The 26,542-nt window shown below is 36.3% G+C and overlaps 2 protein-coding genes across 2 annotated transcripts; both read left to right on the top strand.

Annotated features, from left to right (window-relative positions):
• Positions 1-1,731: 1,731 nt before the first annotated feature.
• On the top strand, positions 1,732-15,217 carry LOC125208254 (ABC transporter C family member 13). The gene is made up of 36 exons (XM_048107835.1): positions 1,732-1,861; positions 2,107-2,147; positions 2,257-2,344; positions 2,676-2,831; positions 2,913-3,044; positions 3,444-3,544; positions 3,738-3,801; positions 4,057-4,308; positions 4,931-5,000; positions 5,277-5,337; positions 6,147-6,234; positions 6,508-6,626; positions 6,893-6,990; positions 7,946-8,012; positions 8,585-8,702; positions 8,781-8,897; positions 8,981-9,061; positions 9,131-9,367; positions 10,142-10,243; positions 10,320-10,387; positions 10,493-10,624; positions 10,723-10,870; positions 11,000-11,277; positions 11,355-11,511; positions 11,822-11,997; positions 12,070-12,181; positions 12,292-12,345; positions 12,679-12,801; positions 13,205-13,303; positions 13,371-13,463; positions 13,539-13,649; positions 13,722-13,883; positions 14,165-14,352; positions 14,427-14,616; positions 14,703-14,870; positions 14,990-15,217. The coding sequence occupies exons 1-36, from the start codon at positions 1,820-1,822 to the stop codon at positions 15,068-15,070; spliced, it is 4,374 nt and encodes a 1,457-aa protein (XP_047963792.1). The 5' UTR covers positions 1,732-1,819; the 3' UTR covers positions 15,071-15,217.
• A 1,244-nt stretch (positions 15,218-16,461) lies between these two features.
• On the top strand, positions 16,462-23,465 carry LOC125204365 (putative E3 ubiquitin-protein ligase LIN-1). Its single transcript, XM_048103015.1, has 17 exons — positions 16,462-16,546; positions 16,642-17,630; positions 17,710-17,767; positions 17,849-18,187; positions 18,267-18,325; positions 18,408-19,649; positions 19,722-19,866; positions 19,947-20,201; positions 20,287-20,596; positions 20,674-20,798; positions 20,869-20,988; positions 21,066-21,197; positions 21,283-21,405; positions 21,602-21,712; positions 22,115-22,258; positions 22,339-22,587; positions 23,204-23,465. Exons 2-17 carry the CDS (start codon positions 16,711-16,713, stop codon positions 23,219-23,221), a joined length of 4,350 nt encoding a protein of 1,449 aa, XP_047958972.1. The 5' UTR covers positions 16,462-16,546; positions 16,642-16,710; the 3' UTR covers positions 23,222-23,465.
• The last annotated feature ends 3,077 nt before the right edge of the window (positions 23,466-26,542 follow it).

Genomic DNA, 26,542 nt, shown 5'->3' with positions numbered 1-26,542 from the left:
AGATGACCAATATTTTTTAGGATGACACGAAATCCGCATGAATCCGATACGATCGATATTTTTTTGAATGACACGAAATCCGCACGAATTCGACACGAATCTGTTTGGGTTGAACCCGATAAGAACACGATGATTTCGGTTGGGTTGGGTTGGGTTGGATTGGGACTCGATAAGATTGGGTCGATATTAGGTTGATCCGATAGTGACCCAATCCGCATGATTTGTCAGCCCTGATTCCGGTCAATGTGTGTGCATGACTGGATAGCATATCCAGTCATATGCCAGGCCACATATACTTGTTTACCCATGTTGCGTCGGGCTGCATGTCCAAGTTCAGGGTGCACGACCCTTGGCACGCTGTCACAGCCTTGGTTTTGATTAGGCAAACGGCTACTACTCATATTTGTGCACGATAATTGTTACATGCAAGTCTCTTAAATACTCCCCAAGTTTAATGAAGGTTCAAAAATAAATGTGGGATCATTAGTACATTAATATCACAACTTCATGTTGTGAAGTTTACTTCATTATTTTTCACTTTATCGGAAATCGATTTAGATAAAAAAAATAATATAATATGATCATCTACTTCAAACTTAATTGCTATGAAATTATAAAAGTGAAAATTTGTGTTACCCATATCGTTGTACTTTTGTGAATATACAGTATTTCTAAACAAAAAGACCCTCGTGACTGTCGTACATATCATCTACTTTTGTTCATTCTCCTTAATATTTATTTCACCATAATCCACTATCCATAGAAAAGCATATTTCACCATAATCCACTATCCACAATAATTTAATTGCTTTAGTTTCAATGTCAGGCTATTGCATTCCCAGTGGGCAAAAGATTAAAAGCTAAAGATAGAAAAAGTGAAAAAAAAAGGAAAATGAAAAAGAAGTATCAGAAAAAGTAAATAAAGGAAAGAAAAACAAATTCCAAATCCAATACAAAACTCAATTGTTAAAATATTTACTTGAGTATTTAATAGTAGAAAATTTGTAAACTAAGGGTGTTTGTTTTGCAGGATTCTATTCAATAAAATTTGTAGTGTGTTTGGTTCATGAGATTTAATCCTACAATTCAATCCTAGAATAATCATGAGATAATTAGTTATAGCTAACCCCCTATGACTAAAATAATCTGATGACTCAACCCTAGATTGTATCTTTGGGGGTGTTCGGTTTGCAAGATTGTATCCGATATTAAATTTATAGGATGTTTGGTTCATGAGATTCATCCCTACAACTCAATCCTAGATGGATAATCATGAGATAATTAGTCATACCTAATTTTCCATGACTAAAATAATCTGATGACTCAATCTTAGATTGTATTTTGGTATACTCCCTCCGTCCCAGATAATTCGTCCCAGTTTTCCATTTCGGTCCATCCCACATAATTTGTCCCATTTCACTTTTACTATTTTTGGTAGTGGATCTCATATTCCATTAACTCATTCTTACTCACATTTTATTATAAAACTAATACACCCACATTCTACCAACTTTTTTAACTCACTTTCTATTACAATTCTTAAAACCCGTGCCCGGTCAAAGTGACCCGAATTATTCGAGACGGAGGGAGTATTATTTAATTTTGGAAGCAGAAGACCAGCTAAGAGATTTTTGAGAAGATTAATAAAGAAGCACTTAACCGGAGTCGCACTCACAGACTAAATAAAATTGAAAATATAAAGGCAAACACATGATCTGATTCATTAAACTTTGTTGTGCCACCTTTTAGAGTGAAGACAGTATGCATATAACACAGAGTGAATGCCGCCTTTCAACTAATTTCTTCAGTCTTCACTTCAATGCCAGACTTCCCGAGCTTCATCTGTCCCGATTCTCCATATGTAAGCTACGAATGTTTTAATTTTTGTGTTTTCCACAAACATTGATCGATTTCACACACTTATTTCTCAAAATGCAACAAATATGTTTGAGTAAATGTTTCGTCGAGATTTTTGTTATTATTTACATTTTGTTATGCTTCAAACTCCCTAATTCACCGAGCATGTAAACAGAGATGGCTCTGTCTTCAAAACGTGGAGAAAATGCTACTAATGAGAAATCAATTCAATTGTTGTTTTTTATACAGGTGTGGAATCGCAATGGAGTTTCAGAGTGTTTCAACAATTTATATCCTTCAATTATATGTTTCTGATTTCATTCATCTTTCATCAACTTAAAATGAAACCAAAATTACAGAAGCTCTTCTTGTTCTCTGTTTCCCCTTAATATTATTCACAGTACTTGGCTTTGGAGCTAACATGCTTACTGTGGTTATGATTCTTGTTCTTTGGATCATCAATAGGCGTGGGAGGCAATTGAGGAGGGTATGCCATCGACCATGCTTGCTTGGAAGTTTTGATTTTTTTCGTTCTACTTCTTTTTTAACTGCTCTTGTTAAGAACATGTTATTCTGATGAGACATAGGAAGAGGTCAGTCATTCTGATATATGTTTCACGAGGTTTTGGTGATTTGGGACTCTAATTATGAATTGCTTAGTGGCTTAAGGTTTAAAACTTTTTGAATGCTTCCTTGAATGATATTTTCACTGGCGTTGAGTGATTTTCAGAACTAGAGGACTTTATGTTTAACTGCTTAATCTGTATTTCTATTATCAGTTGCTGTTCATCACTCTAATTCTTCATTAATGACCTCAGGTGCATCTTTCAGCATACAATGCATTCCCTGTTCTGGCTGCTTTGGGTTTGTGTTTTGAGTTGTTTGATGTAGTTATGCTTTTTTGGGCAAGCATGAGTGCCCAAACCATTTTTTATCATGAATGGCTGTATGCATGCTCAGAGTTCTTGGTTTGGGTAAGTCTACAGGTTCTAGGAAAACATAACTTTCTTCTTGTTTTTACAGTGATATTTGAAATTCTCAATTTTTACTTTCAGATGACTGTTATGGTAGTGTCAAGATGTGACACTCGGATGGATTTCTTATGCCATGGCGTCCTGTGTGTTTGGTGGATTATAAAACTCCTCTTGTTGCTGCCACGACTACTGATAGTTTTTACTTCACCTCAGGTGATCTCTCCTAAGAATATATGGAAATATAGAAATATACATATTGTGCATCCCAAATTTTTTAAAAGTATGAGTACAGATGCAAAGGTTAAGGCAGCTTGAGCGATTGAAATATTAATCAGTAAAAGTTGGTCTTTTTATTCATAAACATCACCTTTCTTCCATCAGTTCTTTGTTGTCTGCCTTTTTGCTTGCTTTCCTAAGTTTTTTGGAATGAATAAAAATTGATAAAATGCAAGATATTATGCATTGTATGGATAATCACACTTGTATGAGACTTGTGCAAAAAATAAGATGCATATGGAAACTCATGGTTTCGATAAAAGTAGCAGTTTTGGGTCTTGTCTTTTTAGTGCTCAATTCAGTGCTTACTTGTGTTCACATTATCATTTGTCACAGGTTATAAGATGGTTTAGGGAAATCTTTGGGGCTATTCTCAATATCACATTTGCAACATTAATTAACATTATCAGAGTAAGGATTGTGTCCTATAGAAACAGGTAACATAAACTACATTTGTTTTTCTTGCAGCCGTTCTTCATTTTTTCCTTATTCGATTTGTTTTTTTCGTATTGCAGTTATGGGATTTATTCTACTATAATCTACATGTCAAATTAGCCAAACATCACAGAATTTGTAACTGGGCATTTGTTTCTTTTATTTGTCTTTCTAAAGTTATCTGCACTTATGTAGCTCAGTGGTCGATCCGCTCCTCCCCTACCAAAGGCAAGATAAAGATGGTTCTCTTACAGATGTGGTAAGTGCAAAATGCATGCATTGCTAACTTCCTTATTAGTTTTATCTTATTGGTTAAACCTTAATCTAGTTGAGTATAAAACTTTAGTGAGCTGTTGGCAATTTCCACTTTTATCTTTTCCGAACTCTTACAGTTTAACAAGGTTTAACATGTGTTGGGGTCAATGTAATGAAACTATTTCGGTTCATCCTATTCACGTTTCATTTCTTCACTTTTACATATAGATAAGTTGACACCTGTTTTCAATTGTTGAAGGGAATTGTATGCAAAGCTTGGCATCTGCTAACATTCAAAATAATTGATCCTGTTATACAACAAGGTTCAAACAAACAACTTGATTTCGAAGACTTGCTTCAGCTACCTATAGATATGGATCCTTCGTCTTGCCATAGTTTGCTATTGGGAATGTGGGATGCTCAATATAGAAACAATCATAGACACCCTTCATTATTCAAGGCGATATGCTCAGCATATGGGTGGCCGTATTTCTGCATTGGTGTATTGAAGGTAATACTTATATTTGTATTAGTATCGCAACAGGTTTGCGAGTTGTGCTTCCAGTCATGATTATTACAAAAATTAAATTAAATAGATCTAATTAGATAAAGATGTTTCAAATAAGGGACGATTTTCATACATCAAATGATAATCAACATTATATATGAGAAAATAAAGCACACTAGTTTGCTGTGGTGATTGTCACGAGCTAAACAAATCGAGCTATCCCAACCAATTTCTTATTAAATGCTTAATGAGATTGGTCTAGTAGCTCCTACTAGCCTTTGAAGGGTCTATTGCTTGTTATCTATTTCTGCTAAGGTTGCTTCAGCTTCATAGATTCTTGGAGGTGTATCAACATACTTGACGTATGTATATATAGGAAAATGATCAGCTGAGAACGATAAATATTGGTGAGGAATGAATAATTTACTTATAATGATTGACTTGATCATATTTGACAAAAATCCAGTTTCCATTGAACTATAGAGGATTGAAATGACAGTTCGGAAAACTCCTTCAGTTTTGGGTGTCAACTGATTCCTTTTAGATTGGAATGGAATAAGGCTCATATAGAATTGCAATATGACTCTTAAAATTCATATTAACTTGCTTACAACCTTTCTTGCAGGTACTTAATGACTGCCTGGGTTTTGCAGGACCTCTACTGCTCAATATGCTAATTCGTTTTCTCCAGAAAGGTATGCATGTAGGGTAAAACAAAAAGACAGACAATTTTCAAGAAGCAAAATGTTATCTTACTCTAGAGTATTACTCCATTATTTAGAGTATTACTCCATTATTTATCAAGTTAACTGAAGTTGTGAGCACAAAAGTTTAATATATTGTAGAGGTTTATATCAATTAGGAACTAAAATTCTAAAGATTCTCATCCTTTTGAACTGCTAATGATCTGAACAGAAATTTAATACTTGATGAGGTGCAAAATATTGACAGATTTATGTTTCATTTGACAGGTGCCAGAACTGTTGATGGTTACGTTCTTGCAATATCCTTGGGTTTGGTATCGATTGTAAAGTAATTTTCTTTCTCAAGCATGTCCATGAAGTATATTCTTCTCTACCTCCTACACCAAAATTCCTCACACTTATATTTGTACATTCTTTCACTTTGAAGCCCATTGTAGTCTTCTATCATAATTCAACATATTGATGGTTAATATGATGAAAGAGATTGTGGCAATTTCTTTGTATGTTCTTTACTTTCATAACCTCTTCGATTACAAAGCATTTGAAGGACTTATGTCCAGGGCGTTTACAAGGCTGCCTTAGTTGATTTCAAAATTAACTCTACCCACACAAAACACAGGAAAAAAGAGAAAGCCTCTGTCATTTATGGATATTCTATTGCGAGTGGAATACATACTAATGTCCCTTGTTCCATTCAGATTTTTCTAGGTTAAGATTGGTTGAAAATAGGCAGCAGCCATGATTTCCGTTGAGTTTTTTCAGTGAGAGCAAACATGAACTCAAAAACAGTAACTGGGAAATTTTCTCGTTTGTCAATGAAGCAGCATCACACAGATAAATATACATTTTGTGTATTCAGAGTGTCAGCTCACATCCTTTCTCCTTTCCGTTTTATTTCCTTTTATTTCACTATCAATTCGCTGGCTTTGTATTAGACAGCGGACCATGCACATGTGCATGTACTTGTCTTCAACACAATTGTGCCCCATTACTTGATTGATTGATTCGTATGTGATTTTATGCTAATAATGTAAATTGTTGCATTCATGTATATTGAATTATTGACTGTACTGTAGCAAAAGTAAATTCATTTTGTTTGAGTAAAGAATTTCTTAGTATTATACCTCAACGGTGCAGATCATTTCTTGACACACAATATTCATTTCGTCTTGCACAACTCAGACTGAAGTTGAGATCTGGTATTATGACGATTATCTATCGGAAGGTATTTTTCATAGAGTAGCTGCACTAAAAATGCAATTCATAGCATTCGTGTAATGGTGTGTGCATGCATGTATATTTCTTTCCTTGTACAGTCGTGAGTTGTATTGTATTCCATGCAAATTTTGTTTATTTGTCCAGTGAGGATTCACATATGTGCCCCACAGAATGTTAAATTTGCTCCCGCTGCAGTTTGGACCCTTTTTATTGTCATATAATGTGCAGTCTTCTGTTATATGGTTTACGGAATGTGTCTATCTATGTCTCTGTCTCTCAGTGTCTTCATGTAAGCTTAGCAGAGAGATCTAAATTTTCTGAAGGAGAAATTCAGACATTCATGTCGGTGGATGCAGATCGAATTGTAAACCTGAGCAACAGTGTTCATGATATGTGGAGGTTATAATTCTTAAACATTTTTAAATCACTCGAATCATGTGATTTTTCTGCACTACATCGAATATTTTGGGGTCAGTTTCATTTCATAATTACAGTGAATGGAAACTTCTTTCATGAAATAACATTTGACATAAAAAAACCTCTTAGAAAAATCTTTCTACCATCAGCTTAGAAACATATGATGGACAAATATGCTTAAGATTATGACAAGCAATCCATCGTTTACTAATAAATTCACGGATCTTTTTCTTGTGTAATTGTGTCAGCTTGCCTTTGCAAATAGGAATCGCTCTCTACCTGTTATACATACAAGTGAAGTTTGCCTTTGTTTCTGGGATAGCTATAACTATTTTGCTCATACCAGGTATGTAGGGTTTGATTGTCATGATTCATATTAAATCATTCTTAAATATGTTGGCATGAAACTTCATGCTAGCAACATAAACTTTTCAATTTAAGTTATCATTCTATGTATCATTATGCAGTCAAGCTGCGCTTTGCTGACGTTGATGCTACCTTCACCTTGCTTTTGTTTGGCTTATTTGAGCCTTATATTGGCAGACACGGATGTCCTTTTGATATATGTTGTCGCCTTCGATTTTTTGTTGTTGTTATGTCAGTTTTGGGTTTAACCTTAGAAATTTTCTGAGTGTGATTTTTTTTTTTTGGCATTTTCCTTGGACAATAATCAAGCCAAAGTTAGTCAAGAAAACATGGCTTCTGTTTTATTCATGGGTGATATTACAAGGATCGTACCTCTGGGATCAAGTATAATCTTGTGCTTGATTTCCTCCTTTTTCACTTCAGCAGAGAACTCTTCAATATGAGGTAGATGTTGGATCCCATCTACCACGACCTTATCTAGCCGATCCAGAAAAACCATTTCTTAACACCGACCATACTGTCATTTGACTTAAAAAGATCCAACTTGTTCCGCTTTATCTTGGTAAGGCTTGTAAACTGCTTCAGACGTCCGTACTCCTACACTGAGGCAACTTCCACCTCGTTTCAAAAGTCTTTGTAGTGAAGTAGGACAAGGTATTAATGCACCCATGTGTTCTTCCAAATGATTTTTGATGAGCCATGATATCAACAAGGGGATTTGTCCCATGTGTATGTAAGATTTGGTGACCTACTCAACCTCGAACTGAAATTTGTTGCAAGAAACATAATGTCATTACTGATTCTGTAATATCTATCCAAGAAACCACATGTTCTATATTGCCTTTTAAACAAAAACAGGAGATGTTATATAACTTCAAGTTGCAGGGTTTTACACTGATATGTTTTTAATTGGGTAGTGATGATTAAATATACAGTTAACAAATGGATTGCAAATCTGATTGCACATGCAACCAAAAATATGATGGAGCAGAAGGATGAAAGGTATCTATTCTTTCCTTTTGAGAGTCTACTGGTCATTCATAGAATCTTTTGTATTAATGTTTCAGAAGATTTTAAGATTATCTTATTTTCATACTGAAATTACTGTAGTTGTTCCATCATCATATGACGACGAAAAATCCTAATTCTATTTCATCATGTATGTGGTTGACTTCAGAGGTTTTAAAAGCCATGAAATGGCTGAGGGCGTTGTCCCCAAAGCTTTTGTGTGTGCTCTCATGCACAGATACATGCGTGTACAACATATGCATTTACATAATCGTCATCTTCAAGATCTTTAATTTTTTTAAATTTTTGTTTCCCTTCGAATAATCAGATCCAGTCTCTTTTAGGAAATTCCAAAAGCTCAGGAAAACAAACATAACAAGATATATTCTCAAATAAGGTTAAACTCAATAAGTTTCTAAATGATATGATAGTAAGTATACTATAAGCATGAGATGTCGAGGAATGCTACTGAGTCTACCATGTGGATAGCCTGACATTATGAGACTCAGTTGCACGAGTGATATATGTATAGAATATCAAAAAATATGATATGTCCCATTTTCCAGGATTAGAAAAACGGCGGAGTTACTAACATATATACGCACATTAAAAATGTATGGTTGGGAGCTTCTGTTCGCGAGCTGGTTGATGAAGACAAGATCCTCTGAAGTCCAACATTTATCGGTAATAATGCAGACATTTTACTGCAGACTTCAAAAAAAGCTACCTATTCTTCATCTGATATGTAATTTCATGTCTTAGACTAGGAAATATTTGGATGCATGGTGTGTATTCTTCTGGGCGACGACACCCACCCTTTTCTCTTTGTTCACCTTTGGACTCTACTCTTTGATGGGTCACCAGCTTGATGCTGCAACGGTATCACAACTATTTAAACACTTTGTGAAGAAATTATGTTGATAATTCTAAATTCCTTACTTGCACTTGTGTTAACGTTTCAGGTTTTCACCTGCCTAGCTCTGTTTAATAATTTGATCTCTCCTCTAAATTCGTTCCCATGGGTCATCAATGGTCTGATAGACGTAAGTTTCTTTTTCGACACTATATTCATCCATGTGTCAAAGTATATGAGTTATTTATGATTTTCACAGGCAGCTATATCACTTAGACGATTGAACAAGTATCTCTCTTGTAAAGAAAATGATACCAGACTGAATAAATCATCCCCTACGTTCTGTGATGAGAAATTTGATTCAAAAGAGCTGGCTGTTTCTGTTGATGAGGCATCTTGTATATGGTCAAGCTATGATGAGAAGGAATTTAATCTGGTTCTGGAAAATGTAAATCTTCGTGTCCCAAAGGGTTTCATGGTTGCGATTATTGGTGAGGTAAATCTTCGATGTATTACCATTTGCTTATATGCTAAGTAAATTGTTAGAGATGTTTCAAATATTTGATAAAGTTAAACAATAATATCTTGGATTATACATGGTGAAAAAGAAGCTAACCTGATGTTTTGGCTAGCGTCTACTTTTATGTTTCTTCGCATATCACAAATACTGTTAGAGAAGTTTTTCGTCTAAAAGGCTATTATGTGATAGCTTCTATTGTTTCAGTACCACTGATTTCATCAAATCTGTAAGTTTAACAAATTTTTACTGTGGTAGCAAGCTTTTATTTCATTAAGTGAAGGATATTTCACAAAAAGTTGAGACTAAGCTAGATGAATTTGTTCTGCAGCTATTAGAATTTAACAATTCAAAACTGTTAGTGTTCTCTAGAAGTATCTTATTTCCTTTTTCTTCTTATTTTTTCTTAATCTTTCTATATTGCTGTCGAACTTGGTGATATAGGGTATTAGTTTAGCAATTTTCTTTTTGAAGCAGTTTAGGTTAGCATTATAATGCATTTTTCTTGAATTTCCAGGTAACTGAACAGCTTGGTGTACTTTTTTACGGTTGTATTTTAATTGGATGGATACAGATAAAGTTAGGATTGTAATATTAAGTACTGATTAGGTAAATACTATAAAAGATGAACAAGTTTCAGAACATCAATCTTTTTATTCTGCTAAAACAAGTTAAGTGATGATTTGCAGTTGCATACCACTTTAATAATATCACATGCCTTAATTTAAGTGTTTGATTTCCACTGGGTTACAGGTTGGATCAGGTAAATCATCCCTTTTGAACTTGATGCTCGGTGAAACTAGACTCATCAATGGATCGGTATATCTAGTTGGATCAAAAGCATACGTACCACAGGTCAATTATCTTTCCTATTACCATCTAAGAGAAATCGTAAAATAAAAACTAAATAATCTTACTTGTATACCTTCAGGTCCCATGGATAATGTCTGGAACAATCCGCGATAACATTTTGCTTGGAAAGGACTATGATCAGAACAGGTATTACTTTTGTGAGTGGGAGATAGCAAAGACGAATATTATTGTAGTTTTAGGTCGACCAAAAATGTTGTAATAAAAACATCCCTATCCCTTGTAATTAAGCAGATATTCAGAAGTGTTAGAGGCTTGCACCCTGGATCTTGATATTTCTCTAATGAACGGAGGTGATATGGCTCGTATTGGTGAGAAAGGTCTTAATTTGTCTGGAGGTCAAAGAGCTCGCCTTGCCCTTGCTAGGTGGAGTAGTTCTTTGTTTTGACAATAATTCATGATAGAACATTCTTATGTTCTCTAAAAACTCTTTTTTTTTTCTTTTTACTTATCGGCATGGTCAGGGCCATTTATCATGGGTCTGACACATACATGCTTGATGACGTTCTGAGCGCAGTTGATGCTCATGTTGCTCAGTCCATAATACAACATGCAATTATGGGTCCTCTTATGAGCAAGGAAACACGCATTCTTTGTACACATAATATTCAGGTTCGACTTTTTCTATGGGTTTTAAGTTCAAGGCTGTGTGGTGTAGCAGCATCGGGTTCATTTATTATTTATGCTCACTTCTATCTTTGTATAGATTGTTCAACATTTATACGCCAGTAATGATTGCAGGCAATTCATCTGGCAGATATGATAGTTGTGATGGATAGTGGGCATGTGAAATGGATAGGAAGTCCAACTGACTCTTCTGTCACTTCCTACATATCATTTCTATCACTAAATGACTTCGACACATTTACTGAGGTGCAAAGGAATGAAAAGTTGCCAAATCTTGATGGTAAAATGGAGAAACCCCGTGAACTTGACTCAATAAGCACTATCAATGAAGCCCAAGACATCATTGAGGTTGAGGCAAGAAAAGAAGGGAGGGTTGAATCAGAAGTATACAAGTGAGTTAACCAATGTATAAATTCATTGCATAATGCAAGATATCAATCCCGTTAACCTAACTTATTATCTTCTGCAGAAACTATGCTGCATTTTCTGGTTGGTTCATTGCTGTTATATCATGTCTCTCAGCAATCTTAATGCAAGCTTCGCGTAACGGCAATGATCTCTGGCTGTCATTTTGGGTCGACACGACGGGTGCCAACCAAAGCAAGTTTTCCACCACCTTTTATCTGGTTAGCATTTCTTTCTCCCGTAAATGCTCAGATGTATGGTTGGTGTCTTTGGCTTCATTCAGCTTGTTATTAAAATGACTAAAAAATCACTGGTAAGAGAACTCGGTAACCAATATGGTTGGATCTTGTTTTTGGAACTCGCAAAAAATGTCAGACAATACTACAAAAATCCACTACGAACTATATAATTTTTAGTTAAAAGATATTTGAGATTGTGTGGTGGATGCAATTTGAATATTCTTTGCAAAAGAAATGTATGGTTTCAGTTGCCGGTTACATTAAACTGGGTTGGTATCATTTGCTCTTGCAGGTCATTCTCTGCTTGTTTTGTTTGGTTAATTCACTCTTGACGTTAGTGAGGGCATTTTCATTTGCATTTGGTGGTTTACGGGCTGCTATTAAAGTGCATGACCAATTGCTCCACAAACTAATTGATTCACCCGTTAGTTTCTTTGATCGAACACCAAGTGGAAGAATATTAAACAGGTAGCATGCTCTGCGCCTTTTATGATGGATAATTTTCCAGTTTTACTTTTTTATGCTAACCGGAATCTACAGATTTTCTTCAGATCTCTACGCAATTGATGACTCACTTCCATTTATTCTCAACATTCTCCTTGCCAATTTTGTTGGCCTCCTTGGGATTGCCGTTGTTTTATCGATTGTGCAGGTATCTATACCCTCGTTCTAGTTGAGCTTGTATGATATTCTCTAACGATTGAAATAATTTGTATATGCTGAACATATTGATAACTGAATGTTTTATCATTTACTATGCAGGTCACATTTTTGTTATTACTAATACCATTTTGGTTTATCTACAAAAAGTTGCAGGTTTGTACCATATCTTTATCCAACTTTGGAAACTTTGTCAAGTTGTGTAAACGAAACATATGTTAATTATATCAAAACAATTCTCCGGTATTCGGTAAACTAAACATTGATCTTGATTCTTGATAGACTGTCCTTCTATAAGAGCAAATTCTGCAAGTTGCCTAATAGATACGTAGAGAACAATATAGCGCTTTGTCAAGCATTATGCTTAATAGTATAGTATTGTTTAAGTAAATTATGTTACATGTTTCATACAAAATATTTGTGAATGGTTAGTGAGTTTTCAATATGATGAAGTTTATTGATCAAGTTACTAAAAGTGAGAAGCTATAGTTCTACTACAGATCAACATCACGTGAATTGCGGAGACTGGACAGTGTTTCCCGTTCACCCATTTATGCATCATTTACGGAGATCTTGGAAGGCTCCCCAACTATTAGAGCTTTCAATTGTGAGGTAAAATTCCACAGCTGTTAATGACAGAACCTTGCAGAATTGTTTCCGCATAACTTATAACGGTAACTAAATTTCAACCTATATAGGGTTATATGAACGTAACTTGTATATAATCATGAGTTGATAAAGAAGGTTGATTATCTTACTTTCTGTTTTTACAAGCTCCTGGTCAACATTATCAGGGCATATTGGCTGTACAAAAAAGTTTTATTTCTGATGCATGATAGTAGATGTGTTCAACAAACATTTTTGATTAGATCTGTGAAGCTTAAAAATCCATATTCTTTGCTGAGGATAATTACTTAGTTTTTATCTTGCTTTGTGCTTTTATGGCCTTCTTTACTTACTATTCTTGTCACAGATATTCTTTTCGACAACTTAATCTCTAAATGGTCGTGCGCAGGACTTTTTCCTTATCAGATTCGTGCAGCACGTGCACATGTACCAGCAGACTTCCTACACAGAAGTCATCGCAAGTTTATGGCTCTCCCTTCGCCTTCAGGTGATGTTGGTTTAACTGCATCTCTTTATTCAATCACGTACCATACTCATTTCAAACTTGTAACCAGTTGTTGGCTGCATTTGTCGTGTCATTTGTGGCTGTGATGGCAATTCTTGGAACCGATGAACATCTTCCTATCAGTTTGGGTACACCAGGACTGGTAAAAAGTTATCCTCTCAAGCATTTGCTAAATAAATTAGCCTAGCGGAACCTAAGATGCATTTCATTTCTGTAGGTTGGGCTAGCTCTTTCCTATGCTTCCCCGATTGTGTCATTGCTAGGAAGCTTCCTGACAAGCTTCACTGAAACAGAGAAGGAGATGGTTTCTGTTGAGAGGGTACTTCAGGTGAGACAACTGAACTAAGACGTGCAATTTAGCACCTTCGGATACCGATTAACTCATTAACCTCCACTCCAGTACATCGACATTTCTCCTGAAAAACTGACTGGAGAAAGTGTACTTGATGCAAACTGGCCCTCAAAAGGAAAAATACAGTTTCAAAATGTGACCCTTCGTTATATGCCCTCGCTGCCTCCTGCACTCGTGGACGTTTCTCTTATTATCCCTGAAGGATCTCACGTGAGTTAAATATATGCCTCTTCTCTTTCTCTCTCTCATAGCCTTGTTTATTTTGAATTTTTTTTTATTATTTTCATCCTAGACAATGACTATGTTATTATACACGGAGTTTCCCTATACAAGTTTCGATGTCCATTGTCAGATTTCAATGCAAATGTTGATAAATTTTCTATAAATTCATTTATTCATACTATCATGTCTCAGTGTGAGCATTTACAACTTCATTCTTTGCAAAATACATCTAGAAAAAATTATTACATGATGTTTGTTCATATGGCTAGGTTGGAATTGTTGGAAGAACGGGTGCTGGAAAATCGAGCATCTTGAATGTGTTATTCCGTCTCAACCCAATTTGCAGTGGATGTGTCTTAGTGGACGGCTTAGATATTGCTATACTTCCTGTTAGAGATCTCCGCTCTAGAATTGCTATTGTTCCTCAGAGTCCCTTTCTGTTTGAAGGATCATTGAGGTAATTTGGGATGACTTTTGCTGATTGGTCATTTATTTTCGATTTCATGTGTTTTACCTTCCTCGGTTTCACAGAGACAATTTAGATCCATACGAGATGATTAGTGACAGAAAAATATGGGATACTCTTGAAAAGTGCTGTCTCAAGGAGGAAATAGAAGCAGCAGGAGGACTAGATATCCACGTAAAGGAGGCTGGAACGACGTTCTCAGTAGGACAACGACAGCTACTGTGCCTTGCGCGCGCGCTTCTCAAGTCTTCTAAGGTACGAGAAATAGATAATTTTGTCCACAAGAATGTTACTTGTTATGACAGATGGATCAATTCACGACATCCATACGAATGATTCAGGTGCTCTGCTTAGATGAGTGCACAGCCAACGTTGATACTCAAACTGCTTCAAAGCTGCAGAAGGCGATTTCGAGTGAATGTGAAGGCAGAACTATTGTCACGATCGCTCATCGCATTTCCACTGTTCTGGCCATGGACAATATCTTCATTTTGGATCAAGGGATACTGGTAGAGAAAATATTCTTTAAGAATTTGCTTTAGCCAATCTAGAGAAATTAAATAATTTGGCATTTCCAAACATGGAACCATGGCATTCCCTGATTGTTGGCTGTTGCTGTGTTTTGCAGATTGAGGAGGGGAATCCGCAAGCACTCATGCATGATGAAGCGTCCAGATTCTCGAGTTTTGTCAGAGCTTCGATGATGTGACTTTCTAGAACGTTCGACATTGCTTGGAGATGGAAGGGAAACTATGGTTTGTATCATGTGATTATCTTTAGACAGAGCAGGATTATGTAAACCTTGTTTAACTACTGAGCTGTTCTTCATTTGATCACCAAGTAGTTTGCATTTATCTGATTGCATAGTAGTTGGATGAATAAAGCCATGCGCATGCGTGTTAACGAGGTGGCTCAGTGCCGTGCCTTGCCGTTGAGCATGCGTCCACACGGTGTTAGCGCCACCAAAACTCAAACACAATGAAAACTAGCATAAAATTGTTTCAAAAACTTCAACCATTAGGTAGTTTGCTTGATGCCTTCACTCTCTCAGTTGAGACGGAAATGGATAATACAGAGCACCAAATATTATAAAATTGACTTGAAAACTAATAATCAAGCTATAAAACTTAATCATATGACATTGAAAAATTCAGGATATTTAGGTGTGACATTAGCAGTATTGTTCAACAATTTAGAAATGATATAGATTTTAATGCAAAATTGGTAAAGTAAAAAGAGAGAGTAAGAGAAAAAGTAGTGGATCTTAATTCTTTTATGTGTAATGCTATAAATATGTAAAAATGTGCACAGTCAAGTTTATGTTAGCGTGCTGGGAATAGTTATTTATTTATATGAAAATATTGATTTGTAAAACTTCATCCAAAAGGGAAGAAATTATAACTAGCTGAAAATTACTATAACACTGCTAAAAGAAACAAAAAAATGTTATGACTCATTCTTGAATTTCGATGAGATGAATTAGTAGATGAATTGAAAATTTTGAGTGTGCCAACATAATGATAAAACTATTTAAATGCAAAAATGAGTTGATAAAAAAAAGTACTAAAAATATCTTCCATAGCTTGGAAGCATTTCATTCGTGCAAACATCAAGGGACAACATAATTCAATGTGAATTTTACAAGAGTTTGCCTCTACTCTATAATCAAAATTCCAATTAATTTGAACCTTTTCTTCTGGTCATCGTATAGTCAAATAAATTAACCAATATCAATGAACTACATTAATCTATTGTTTGATCAATATCAATTGATGTGACAATATCAATGAACTACTATTATTAATCTCAAGGCTAATTCAAACGCCGACGGAAGCCGGCTTTCATTACGAACTAGATTTGTCAATACATAACAATAATTTTATTTTTTCTATGCAATAAAAGTTACTAATAATATCTACGGTCAAGATCACCAAGTCCTTTTTGCTTTTGATACATGGGACAAAACCATTGAGCTCTTAGTCTCAATATGAAATTGAAAAACTATAATTAAGTAATCAACTTATTGTCAGCACAATTTTGTCCTTATTTCCAAAGCATCCATTTTAGAAGATGCTTTTACTAATTCAACACTTGAGTGTGCAAATCAATGCTTCTATTGTCTCAGTTGTGCCTTTTTTTCACACAAAACACAGTTGCTGTTTGGTTAGCCAGACTTGCAAGAGAGGTAAGTAACATGTTAACATCTAAATTGTCACTTTTCAAAGATTATATTTTGCATTTTGATATTGATTATATGTTGTTGCTATATCTATTTTGTAGGAATTATAGTAATGAAGTTTTGATCTTTTTCAGAAAGGAAAAGAGATAAGAGACTAGTATATAGTAGTAATGGTTGGTAACTACAGGTTTAGAATGGAAGAAAATGATATTGTTGGATCACTCATCTCCAGTGTTGGGAGTTTCATCCAAGACAGGCTGATAGACAGAGAGCAGAGGCTCCGGCACAAGGAGCAATGCGCGGAGAGGTTAGCAGCTGAGAACGCGAGCCCGCACAACGATACAGAGGTCCGTTACTCTGACCAGGCAGTTCTAGCCAATCTTGACTGGGGGATCGATGCTCTTGAAGAGGCAATTAGTACTTCCAACACCGAGACCAAGATGGCTCGCCTCGACTATGCAGAAAAGATGCTGCAAGTGTGCGCGTTGCTGAATTCGACACAGAAAACAGCTGGAGTCCCTAACTCTTACCTCTCAGCTTGGGCTCATTTGAACCTTTCTTACTTGTTCAAGTTGAGGAATGAAGGCCATAGTGCAGTGCTTCATGTTCTTGAAATGTTCGTCGTGGACCCCTTTTTCTCGCGTATTGATTTTGCTCCTGAGCTCTGGAAGTCTATTTTCCTCCCTCACATGAACTCCATTCTTGGGTGGTACACTGAGGAGAGGAAAAGGATAGTGATGGATGTGATCCCGGATGCCTCGGACCTGTCATTCACCGTTGATTTTGATCACTGTTTCGACGAGTCTCTACTGTTATCCGTGAGGCCTGAGCAAGCAGAGAGAATTCAGGAGCTGGAACAGCTCTATGGTCAATCTTTGGATGAGAATACAAGGCTATACGCAAAGCATTATAAGGAATGCATGAACTATGATGCTGCCACAAGCAGGAGGGTGATCCCGATGTTGCCAATCGCAGAGCCTCCCGTGACTCCTCTCCGCGACTTCAGCAGCCGTTCAATTCCAGACTATGTGAAATTTGGTCCAATCTTGCCCAAGAGTGCTGGCTTTGCTACCACTTCTCTTCCAATTAGGTATTCATACTTTTGGAAAGTTTTGTGTGACTAAAAAACAGTGTAGGTAGCTAAACTGATGCTTCGTTTTTTCGATCAGAACGATGGCTGTTTCCACCTTAGGCAATGCAGAAGAGTCTGCCACCTGGGATGTTGTGGTAAGGCTATCCCTACTTGTGCACTTGTCTTCTGTGAATCAATGGATTTGATTTTCATGTCGAAATATTCTCGTTTCTCAGGATGAAAATCCGGAGGAGTGTGAAGATTCTGGTGAAGATTCGGATGGATGTTTAGGAGCCATGGAAAGTTCAAAAGAAAAGGATGATGACATTGTGTCAGTTTTGAGCAGCAGAAGCAACAGATCGTCGAGCAAGGAGGTGGAGAGGCAAAGCCTAAGGGGTACGAGTCGAAGGCAATCTCCTCATAATAGCTCTCCAGCAGGTTCTCCTTGCTCGAGGACTTCATCTCCGAAATCAGCCAGAAGCACAGGAACGATGCAAACATCTATGCTTCGCCTCCTCTCAACCCGTGCAATGGACTCAAACATTAGCCCATCCGACACTGATGAAGAAACGACAGTACGTTCTAAACCTCATCTTACTTCAAAGTAGTTTTTGTATTTTGTGGACTTACACTGAAAGTGGAATAGACAAGCAGGAACAGTTTAAATCTCCGAGGAGAAGCACTCATCACGTGCCATACGCGCTTCCAAAGAGGTTTAACTCAATCAGTTCCTTCTCTTGTACTGAAAGTAGAAATACTGATTTGTGTTTCTGTTTTGCATATCTTGAATTTCAGTTCACTTAATCAAGGTGAAGATTGCAGCCTGAGCTACATATCGTCGCCCTTGACTCCTAAGTCAAGGCCACCAAAGGACTTTGTGTGTCCCATCACTGGCCAGATTTTCAATGATCCTGTCACGCTGGAGACAGGCCAGACGTACGAAAGAAAAGCCATTCAAGAATGGATGAGTCGAGGAAACACAACGTGCCCCATTACACGACAGCCTCTCTCTGCAGCCTCACTCCCCAAAACCAACTATGTCCTCAAGAGGCTGATCACCTCTTGGAAAGACCAGCACCCTGAGCTCGCTCGGGAGTTTTCTTCCCTTGAAACACCGCAAAATTTTTACACAAGCAGCACGTTCCATAACGACATCCCATCAACACTTCCAACCAGTGGAGCTGAGTATAAGCCTCAAAGATTCACAACAGCAGCTGCTACTACACTATCAACGTCGCCAACCAGTGTAATATCTCAAACTTCCAACGAAGCAGTGATCACCGCATTGAAACCTTACATTCTATGCATTTGTAACTCTGAGGACTTGCAAGAATGTGAAGCTGCTGTTTTGGAAATAGTCAAGATTTGGTCAGAATCCAATGTTGGCTCAGGAATCCACTCATACCTATCTTCACCAACTATAGTGAATGGATTTCTCGAAATACTGTCTGCGTCTACGAACAAGGATGTGCTCAAAACAACCATATATATTCTGTCACAGCTGATATGTGCAGATGATCATGTCGGTGACCTGCTCATGAGCATAGACTCCGACTTCTACTGCTTGGCCGATCTGCTGAGAAAAGGACTATCCGAGGCTGCAATACTTGTGTACCTGCTCAGGCCGTCGTTTTCGCAGCTTTCTTCACATAACTTGGTAACAACTCTACTCCATATTGTTTCCAAGAAGAGTGAAGATCATGTTGGTTTTCAATATGCTGTAGCACCCAAAGATGCTGCAGTGGCATTGCTTGAACAAATCGTTTCCGGTGGAGATGAGAGTGAGAGATCACAAAATGCAATGATTGTTATAAAGGAGAATGGGATTCCTGCTTTGTTGAGCTGCCTTAATCGAGCGGATGGAAGAGAGTCGATTGTTTCGATTCTTTTATGCTGCATTAGAATTGATACATCATGCAAGAGCATTGTAGCAAGCAAGATTGAGTTGTCTCCAATTCTTGAATTATTTCATGGTGGAAATGATAGTGTGAGAGGGATTTGCATAGAGTTTCTTTGTGAGTTAGTTCAGATGAGAAGGTACATCACAATTCACAATTCTCAACTTCCAAAATCTATAAACTTTGATATGTTATCCTTTCAAATTTGCAGGAGAACATTTAGCAACCAGATTTTGCAAATAATAAGGGATGAAGGAACATTCAGCACAATGCACACCCTCTTGGTTTACTTGCAAATGTCCCCGATGGTGCAGAAGCCTGCCATCGCTACGCTTCTTCTTCAGCTTGATCTGTTGGTTTGTTTTCCTTCCTTTCATGTAAAACCGAGGCTGACTACTCCTTCGGTTCTTATTCACCGTACCCTTTTGTATCTTAGGCTGCTCCGAGAAAGATGAGCATCTACAGAGAAGAAGCGATGGAAGCGTTACTAGAAGCTCTTCAAAGAAAAGACTTCCCATCTTCTCAAGTCATGGCTCTTGGTACACTGTCGTCTCTCTCCGGACATTTTGGTGGATCTAGGAAGGCGTATATGGAGTGCTGGCTGCTTAAAGTAGCCGGATTCGACCAGCCTTATAATGCTATGATGAGAGGGGAAGAAACAAAGACTGATGAAGAAGAATTTGCTGAAATGGTAAGAAATGGTCTTGTTTATGGCTTATTAGATTTCATTCTTGAATGGTGTATTGAATTTGATACGGAAAATTGTGTAAGCGTAGAGGGAAGAAGAGAAAGCAACAAGGAACTGGGAGAAGAGGATGGCGTTTGTTTTGGCAAACCACGAGAAAGGGTTGATTTTCAAAGCTTTGGAGGAATGCTTAGTAAGTAACTCGATAGAGATCGCCAAGTCTAGCCTTGTGGTGGCTACGTGGCTCGTGTACATGCTCTACAGCTTTCCTGATTGTGGCATAAGAGACGTTGCACGCAAATGCTTGCTCGAGAAGTTCATCAGTGTGCTGCAATCATCGAAGAATCTCGAGGAGAAGATACTGGCTGCCCTCGCCCTGAGAGGATTTGTCACTGAACCAAGTATGATGATCATTATCTTTTTAGTATCAAGCATGAAAAATTATAATCTAAAATTTTAATTTATTTTCATGCATAAGGAGGGCAGAATGAGATGGGGGCGTACGCTAAGAGTATGTGGAAGACGTTGAGGCGGCTTAAGAAGAGTTGCACGGTGGTTCATGATATAATGAAAGCACTGATGAACTTGCCCTATATGGATGCTGTGAGTAGTGTTTTAAACTGTGTTGTCGTTGCGAATTTCCACATATACTCGAAAAGTAAATTTGGTGCAGGCAGAGCTGTGGTGTTGCGTTGAAGGTCCTGAGTTGGATATGTCGATGAATGGGGAAATCCTGTCGATGCTTCATATCAGAAACCGGCTAATAAGCAGCCACTCGGATGGGACTATAAAGGTTAAAATAAATGTGTTTTGTGATTAGCATTGATATTTTTTTTGTGGTGCAATCTCCATATTCATAGTTCTCCTCAGGTATGGGACACTGGAAAGAGAGCTCCGCGGCTGATTCAGGAGGCGCGTGAGCACACCAAGGCTGTGACGTGCCTTTATGTTCCTCCTTCGTGCGACAAGCTATACAGCGGATCATTGGACAAAACCATCAGAGTAAGGCCTTCTACAAGAGTTTTTTGTTTTGTTATGATTGAGCATTTACCAAGATAGTTGTTTCATTTTTTTGTTATTACAACAGGTTTGGACAATCAGACAGGAAGAGATTCATTGTATCCAAGTGCATGATGTGAAGGAGGGAGTGGTGGCTCTAGCAGCCAATGCTAGTGTGGCATGCTTCTCATCTCAAGGAAATGGGGTTAAGGTTTGGGAACTCTAACCATTTTTGTAAAGCTTAATTGCCTTAAAATACATTAATTGCTTCCAAATCAAATCAGACTTGTGGGATAGTAGCAAATCATGGTTTTCCGGCCGATTTCCAAAGTTGCGAGACAGACCATAATTTGAATAAATTTCATGATTTTCGGAGGATTAAACAAAAGTTGTAACATTGTGTACAGGTTTATAACTGGTCAGGTATTTCCAAAAACATTAGCTTCAACAACAAAGTGAAGTGCATGAAACTAGAGGGTGACAAACTCTACTGTGGTTGTTCTGGTTACTCTGTCCAGGTAATATAAATGCATGATACAGTTATGAATAAAAGTTCAAACTCGGTCTCATATATTTGTCCTATTTTTTTTTGGTCCTACACATTAAATAGTGTTAGCTTCTGATCATAAACAATATGAACATGTCCGTCAAAAATTAACCATCAATCGCGTTTGAACTCCAAAACTGATCCCTAACATTTGCAAAAAAAAACCTATTTGGTCCTCTACACATTTTAAGTTGGTTACCTTTTGTCGTAGGCAATATATTTTGGTCAATATTTAACTTATTAATCAGGTCAAAATGCAGTTGACTGTTAATTTTTTAAAATGCAGTTCAAAATTGATGGCACGAGACCAATTTTGAACTTTAGTCTACAATTATTCATCTTTATAGAATTAATGTGGAAGGGGTGATAACAGGAGGTAGATTTAAAGACACATACATCATCATCATTCTACTCCGGCGCCAAAAAAATATTAGGTAAACAAACAATCTACTCCTTGCAAATCCAAGACGGCCTTCTATATGCCAGCGGTTCCTCTGTCGATGGTATAGCCGGAAAGGTACGATACGAGCTCCTCTGTTGTCTAAACCGATATGTACATGTTTGTTTCCCACTAATAAAAATGTGAGATTGGATTAGGTGTTCAAACTGTCTAACAAGGCGGTTGTGGGATCTTTGGCAACTGGTGTGGATGTACAACAATGCAGTGTTAACAATGACTTCATATTCACAGCCACAAAATGTGGGATCATAGAAGTGTGGCTCAAAGAAAGAATCACCAAGATTGCGTACATCAAAATGGACGTGGGGCATGGAAGAATCACGTCAATTGTATCGGACGCCCACGGCCAAAAGCTTTTCGCGGGAACATCCGATGGCAGGCTACAGGTAACATCTTCCACATATTTTAAACCTATGGATTTTTTAGATTCAACTTGCGTCATCGCATCTCAGCATTCGTAGTTTAAGTGGTTTGATGTTTTATCACAGTAAAATCCGTCTAACAGATATTTCACCCAATTCAAACCTCGGGGATAGATTAAAATTTAACAAAAATTCATAATTTTTCCTGCAATTTGACCTAATGATGATGTTTAAACAACACTGAAAAAAGCTAATTTGCCAGGAAAAAAAAAACATGTTATTTAGTCAAACTTTAGCATGTTCCAAAATTTTAAAAATCAATTTAAATCTCACTATAAAAAAATTGTTTGCATATGTAAATTGTTGACGAATTTAAACAAACAGCATCATTCTTTGTATGAATTGATCAACATAGTTCAACTAACACTTTAACTCCACATGTATCCATATATGATTTTCACTACTGATCAGTTTGGCCCAAAAAATGTCGTAGCGTAATTACAAAACAACATCAAATTTCACATTGTTTAGCAGATTTTTAAAGTTTAGGAAAACATGGAACTAAATTCCATAATTCTTTCTAACAAAAATAGTTTGTTCATCATTTGGTATCTGACCCTGTTTGACTGGATTATTGCAGATTTGGAGTTTGGAATAATAAAATTTATGAATCAGCAATTGCGCCAAGCAGATGTCAACACATTAATTTCAAAAAAATTGTAACTTGATCACGATCAACAAGTGCTTATTCTCAACTCAAATTACATGCCAATGCAAGTATATTTGAATTGATATCCAATAACCTAATGTATGATAATTAACTATACTTGTTTAGTTAAGGTAGATATTTTCCTTGTGAATAATGAGATGGGATTAGAGAAAAAAACCCAACCAAAATTGATCAAAAGGGGAAGAATTGATACAGGGTGCTGCATTCATCCCAAAGGCATTGCATTATACGCCCAAGAGTCAAACTTCAGCCCCATTCTAATCACCAATCTAAAACACATCCAATTTCTATTGAAAACATGGATGATTCAAATTTGAACTGAAGCTTTGGTAAAATGTGAAAAATAAAGTAGAGAATGGAATGTGGAAATCCATCAGGAAATTGGAGTATGATAACATCAAAGAAATCAGACGACCGTCGTGAGATTGACATCCAATTTCATCATTTGGTTGCAGAAATTGAAATCAAGAGTTAAAAAAACTAGTAAATATGAGTATTCATTTTGTTGATTAAGAAACAGTAGGATCCAATTTTGGAGTGATAGACGACGACTATATAAGGGAGAGGGACGAGTGAGATTGAGAAAGAAGAGGCGCGTCGATGAATTAGGGTTTTTCCATTTGCTTGTGAAAAATCTTTTTTGCCCTCCATTTCTTTTTAGATAAGTACACTTGTGTGCATCTTCGAAAAATATACACTCCCTCCTCCGATAATAGTCACATTTGGTATGGATAAAAAATAGTAGGTTTAAAAGTTAGTATATATTAATTTTATATTAATTTTATAATAAAATGTGAGTGAAGTGAGTTAGTGGAATGTGAGACATACTTACTATTTATGGTAAAAGTGAAATGTGACTCTTATTATGCGATACACTCAAATGGTAAAATGTGACTCTTATTGTGGTACGAAGGGAATATTCACTCACTTTATATGCCAATCAGGTCAAATGTCAATCAATTGTTAATCCTTGAGTATTATGTCATGTAGATTTCAGTTTTTTGAGTGCAGAAAAAATTACTCCCTTTGTCAACGATTACAAATCCACATTGGATATGACACGGTTTTAAGAAAAATACTCCCTCCGTCCCACTTTAAATGAACCATTTTTCTTTTTGGAATGTCTCACTCTAAATACTAACACATTTCTTAAAATAGAAACATCACTCTCTCTATATTTTTTCTCTTTCTTACTTTATTCTCTTCACTCAACTCACAAAACAACACTAATAAATGCTCCACTTAGAGCATTCACGGTGGTAAAAGCCCTCCCACATCCTTCCCACATTACTCCCGAAAATTCCCCATGTCACATCATTAAGCCCCAAAAACACATTTAGCCCTCCCACAGCCCTACATCATTCAGTCCTCCCAACAACCCTCATATTTTAATTCATTCTTCTATTTTAATTTGTTGATGTTTTCATAGAATAGAACAACAAAAGTAGAAGTTAATTGGAGGAAAGAAAATTATAGAAGTTCATTGAGTTGACATTGATTAAAGTTTTGGAATCTTTGTTGTATTACAATTTCGGAAAATAAATAGTACAACGATAAAGAGACTTCCACATTGTAGAGTACTCCCTCCGTCCCAAAGAAGTTAGCACACTTTCCTTTTTAGTTTGTCCCACAAAAGATGTCATATTTCCTTTTTTGGAAAAAATTCTCTCTCACATGAATATAAAAATTATATTTTCTCTCTCCATTTAACACACAAAACAAAACCTCCTAAAATCTCGTGCCATTTTCAAAATATGCCAATTTCTCTGGGACGGAGGGAGTATTTTATAAAAAAAATATATATAAAAAAATTGCAAAATCGTCCGCGCCGAGCTTGCGCCTTCCCACTGCCCTCCCACGCTCGGCGTCCGCCGTCACCTCAGCGCCCCTCCCTTCCCTTTCGACGGCTCGTCGTCTGCAATGGGTGTCGTGCGACAGAGGGAGTAGTAGAAAGTGTGTGGAAAAAAATTAGTGGGAGTTGAGTCCTGCTTTTATGTACTCCCACTGTCCCGCAATATGAATCATATTTAGTTATGACACAAGTTTTAAGAAATGTAAAGAAAAGTGGGTTAAATAAATTAGTGGAATATGAATCTCACTTATTAGGTCATATTCTAATGCTATAGCACCCTAATCCAAAATTATAACAAAATCTCCACCCTTAGATTTTAAAATGAGTGTATGAGATTAAATCTTACGAATCTCAATAAATAGTAGACAAAATATCAACAAAAGGGTAATATCGTCGTTATGTTATCATATGATAATTTTCGTGAATGTTTTTTTATATCAACATAGTGTATATTACAAATATCAACGATATGACATAAGAATATCAACACTAATACAAGAAAATATCAACACATATTTATTGAGATTTTTACATTGTTTTATTGAGATTTTTTGATGTATTTGTTGATAAAAATCTGGTTATCAACATTTACGAAAACTAAAATAAAAAATATCAAATTTCATCATCCGAACATCGTTGGAACATATGCAATTGAGATCGTTGGAATCCTTATAAAATTATCTTTAATTTGATATATTTTTTGCGAAAAAATAATTTAAATTGAGAAAGTTACGTAAATTTAAGTTTTAAGATAATTTTAATGAGAGAGAATTGACATTAATACCCTCTAATTTTATTTATTAATTTTCTTAATTAAAAATATAATCCATGTGGCATTATTTCAACCACTAGATCTTCTAATCTAATGGCTAAGATTTAGTCTTAGTTTGGGATTGCTAATTAGTTAGCAATTGATCACTTCCTCACTTATATATATTAATTTTATAATAAAATGTAAGTGTAATAAGTTGGTAGGATGTGGAGTATATTTACCATTTATGGTAAAAGTGAAATATAACTCTTATTAAGGGATGGACGAAAATGACAAAACATGACTCTTATTCAAGGACGAATGAAGTATATTACTTTTATAATAAAATGTGAGTGAAATAAAGTTAGTAAAATATGAGATTCAATGCTAAAAATAGTAAAAAGCAAATGGAACACTTATTGATGGACAGATAAAAATGGAAAAATTAGAATGATTTTTAATGGATGGAGGGAGTATGAAATATTGCAATGCTGAAACTCTTTGAATGCAGAACATAACATAATTGCAAATTAACCGTGCAATACAACTATTTACCAATAAAATTTGGGTTGAAATTTTGAAATTCAAATTTTAAAAATAGAACGGAAGTTCATAAGAATCCGTCTATAAATACTCCCTCTGTCCC

The sequence above is a fragment of the Salvia hispanica genome, chromosome 2, assembly GCF_023119035.1.
Source record: "Salvia hispanica cultivar TCC Black 2014 chromosome 2, UniMelb_Shisp_WGS_1.0, whole genome shotgun sequence".
Taxonomy (NCBI): domain Eukaryota; kingdom Viridiplantae; phylum Streptophyta; class Magnoliopsida; order Lamiales; family Lamiaceae; genus Salvia; species Salvia hispanica.
The sequence above is the reverse complement of the archived record's forward strand: the minus strand, read 5'-3'. Positions and strand labels throughout refer to the sequence as shown.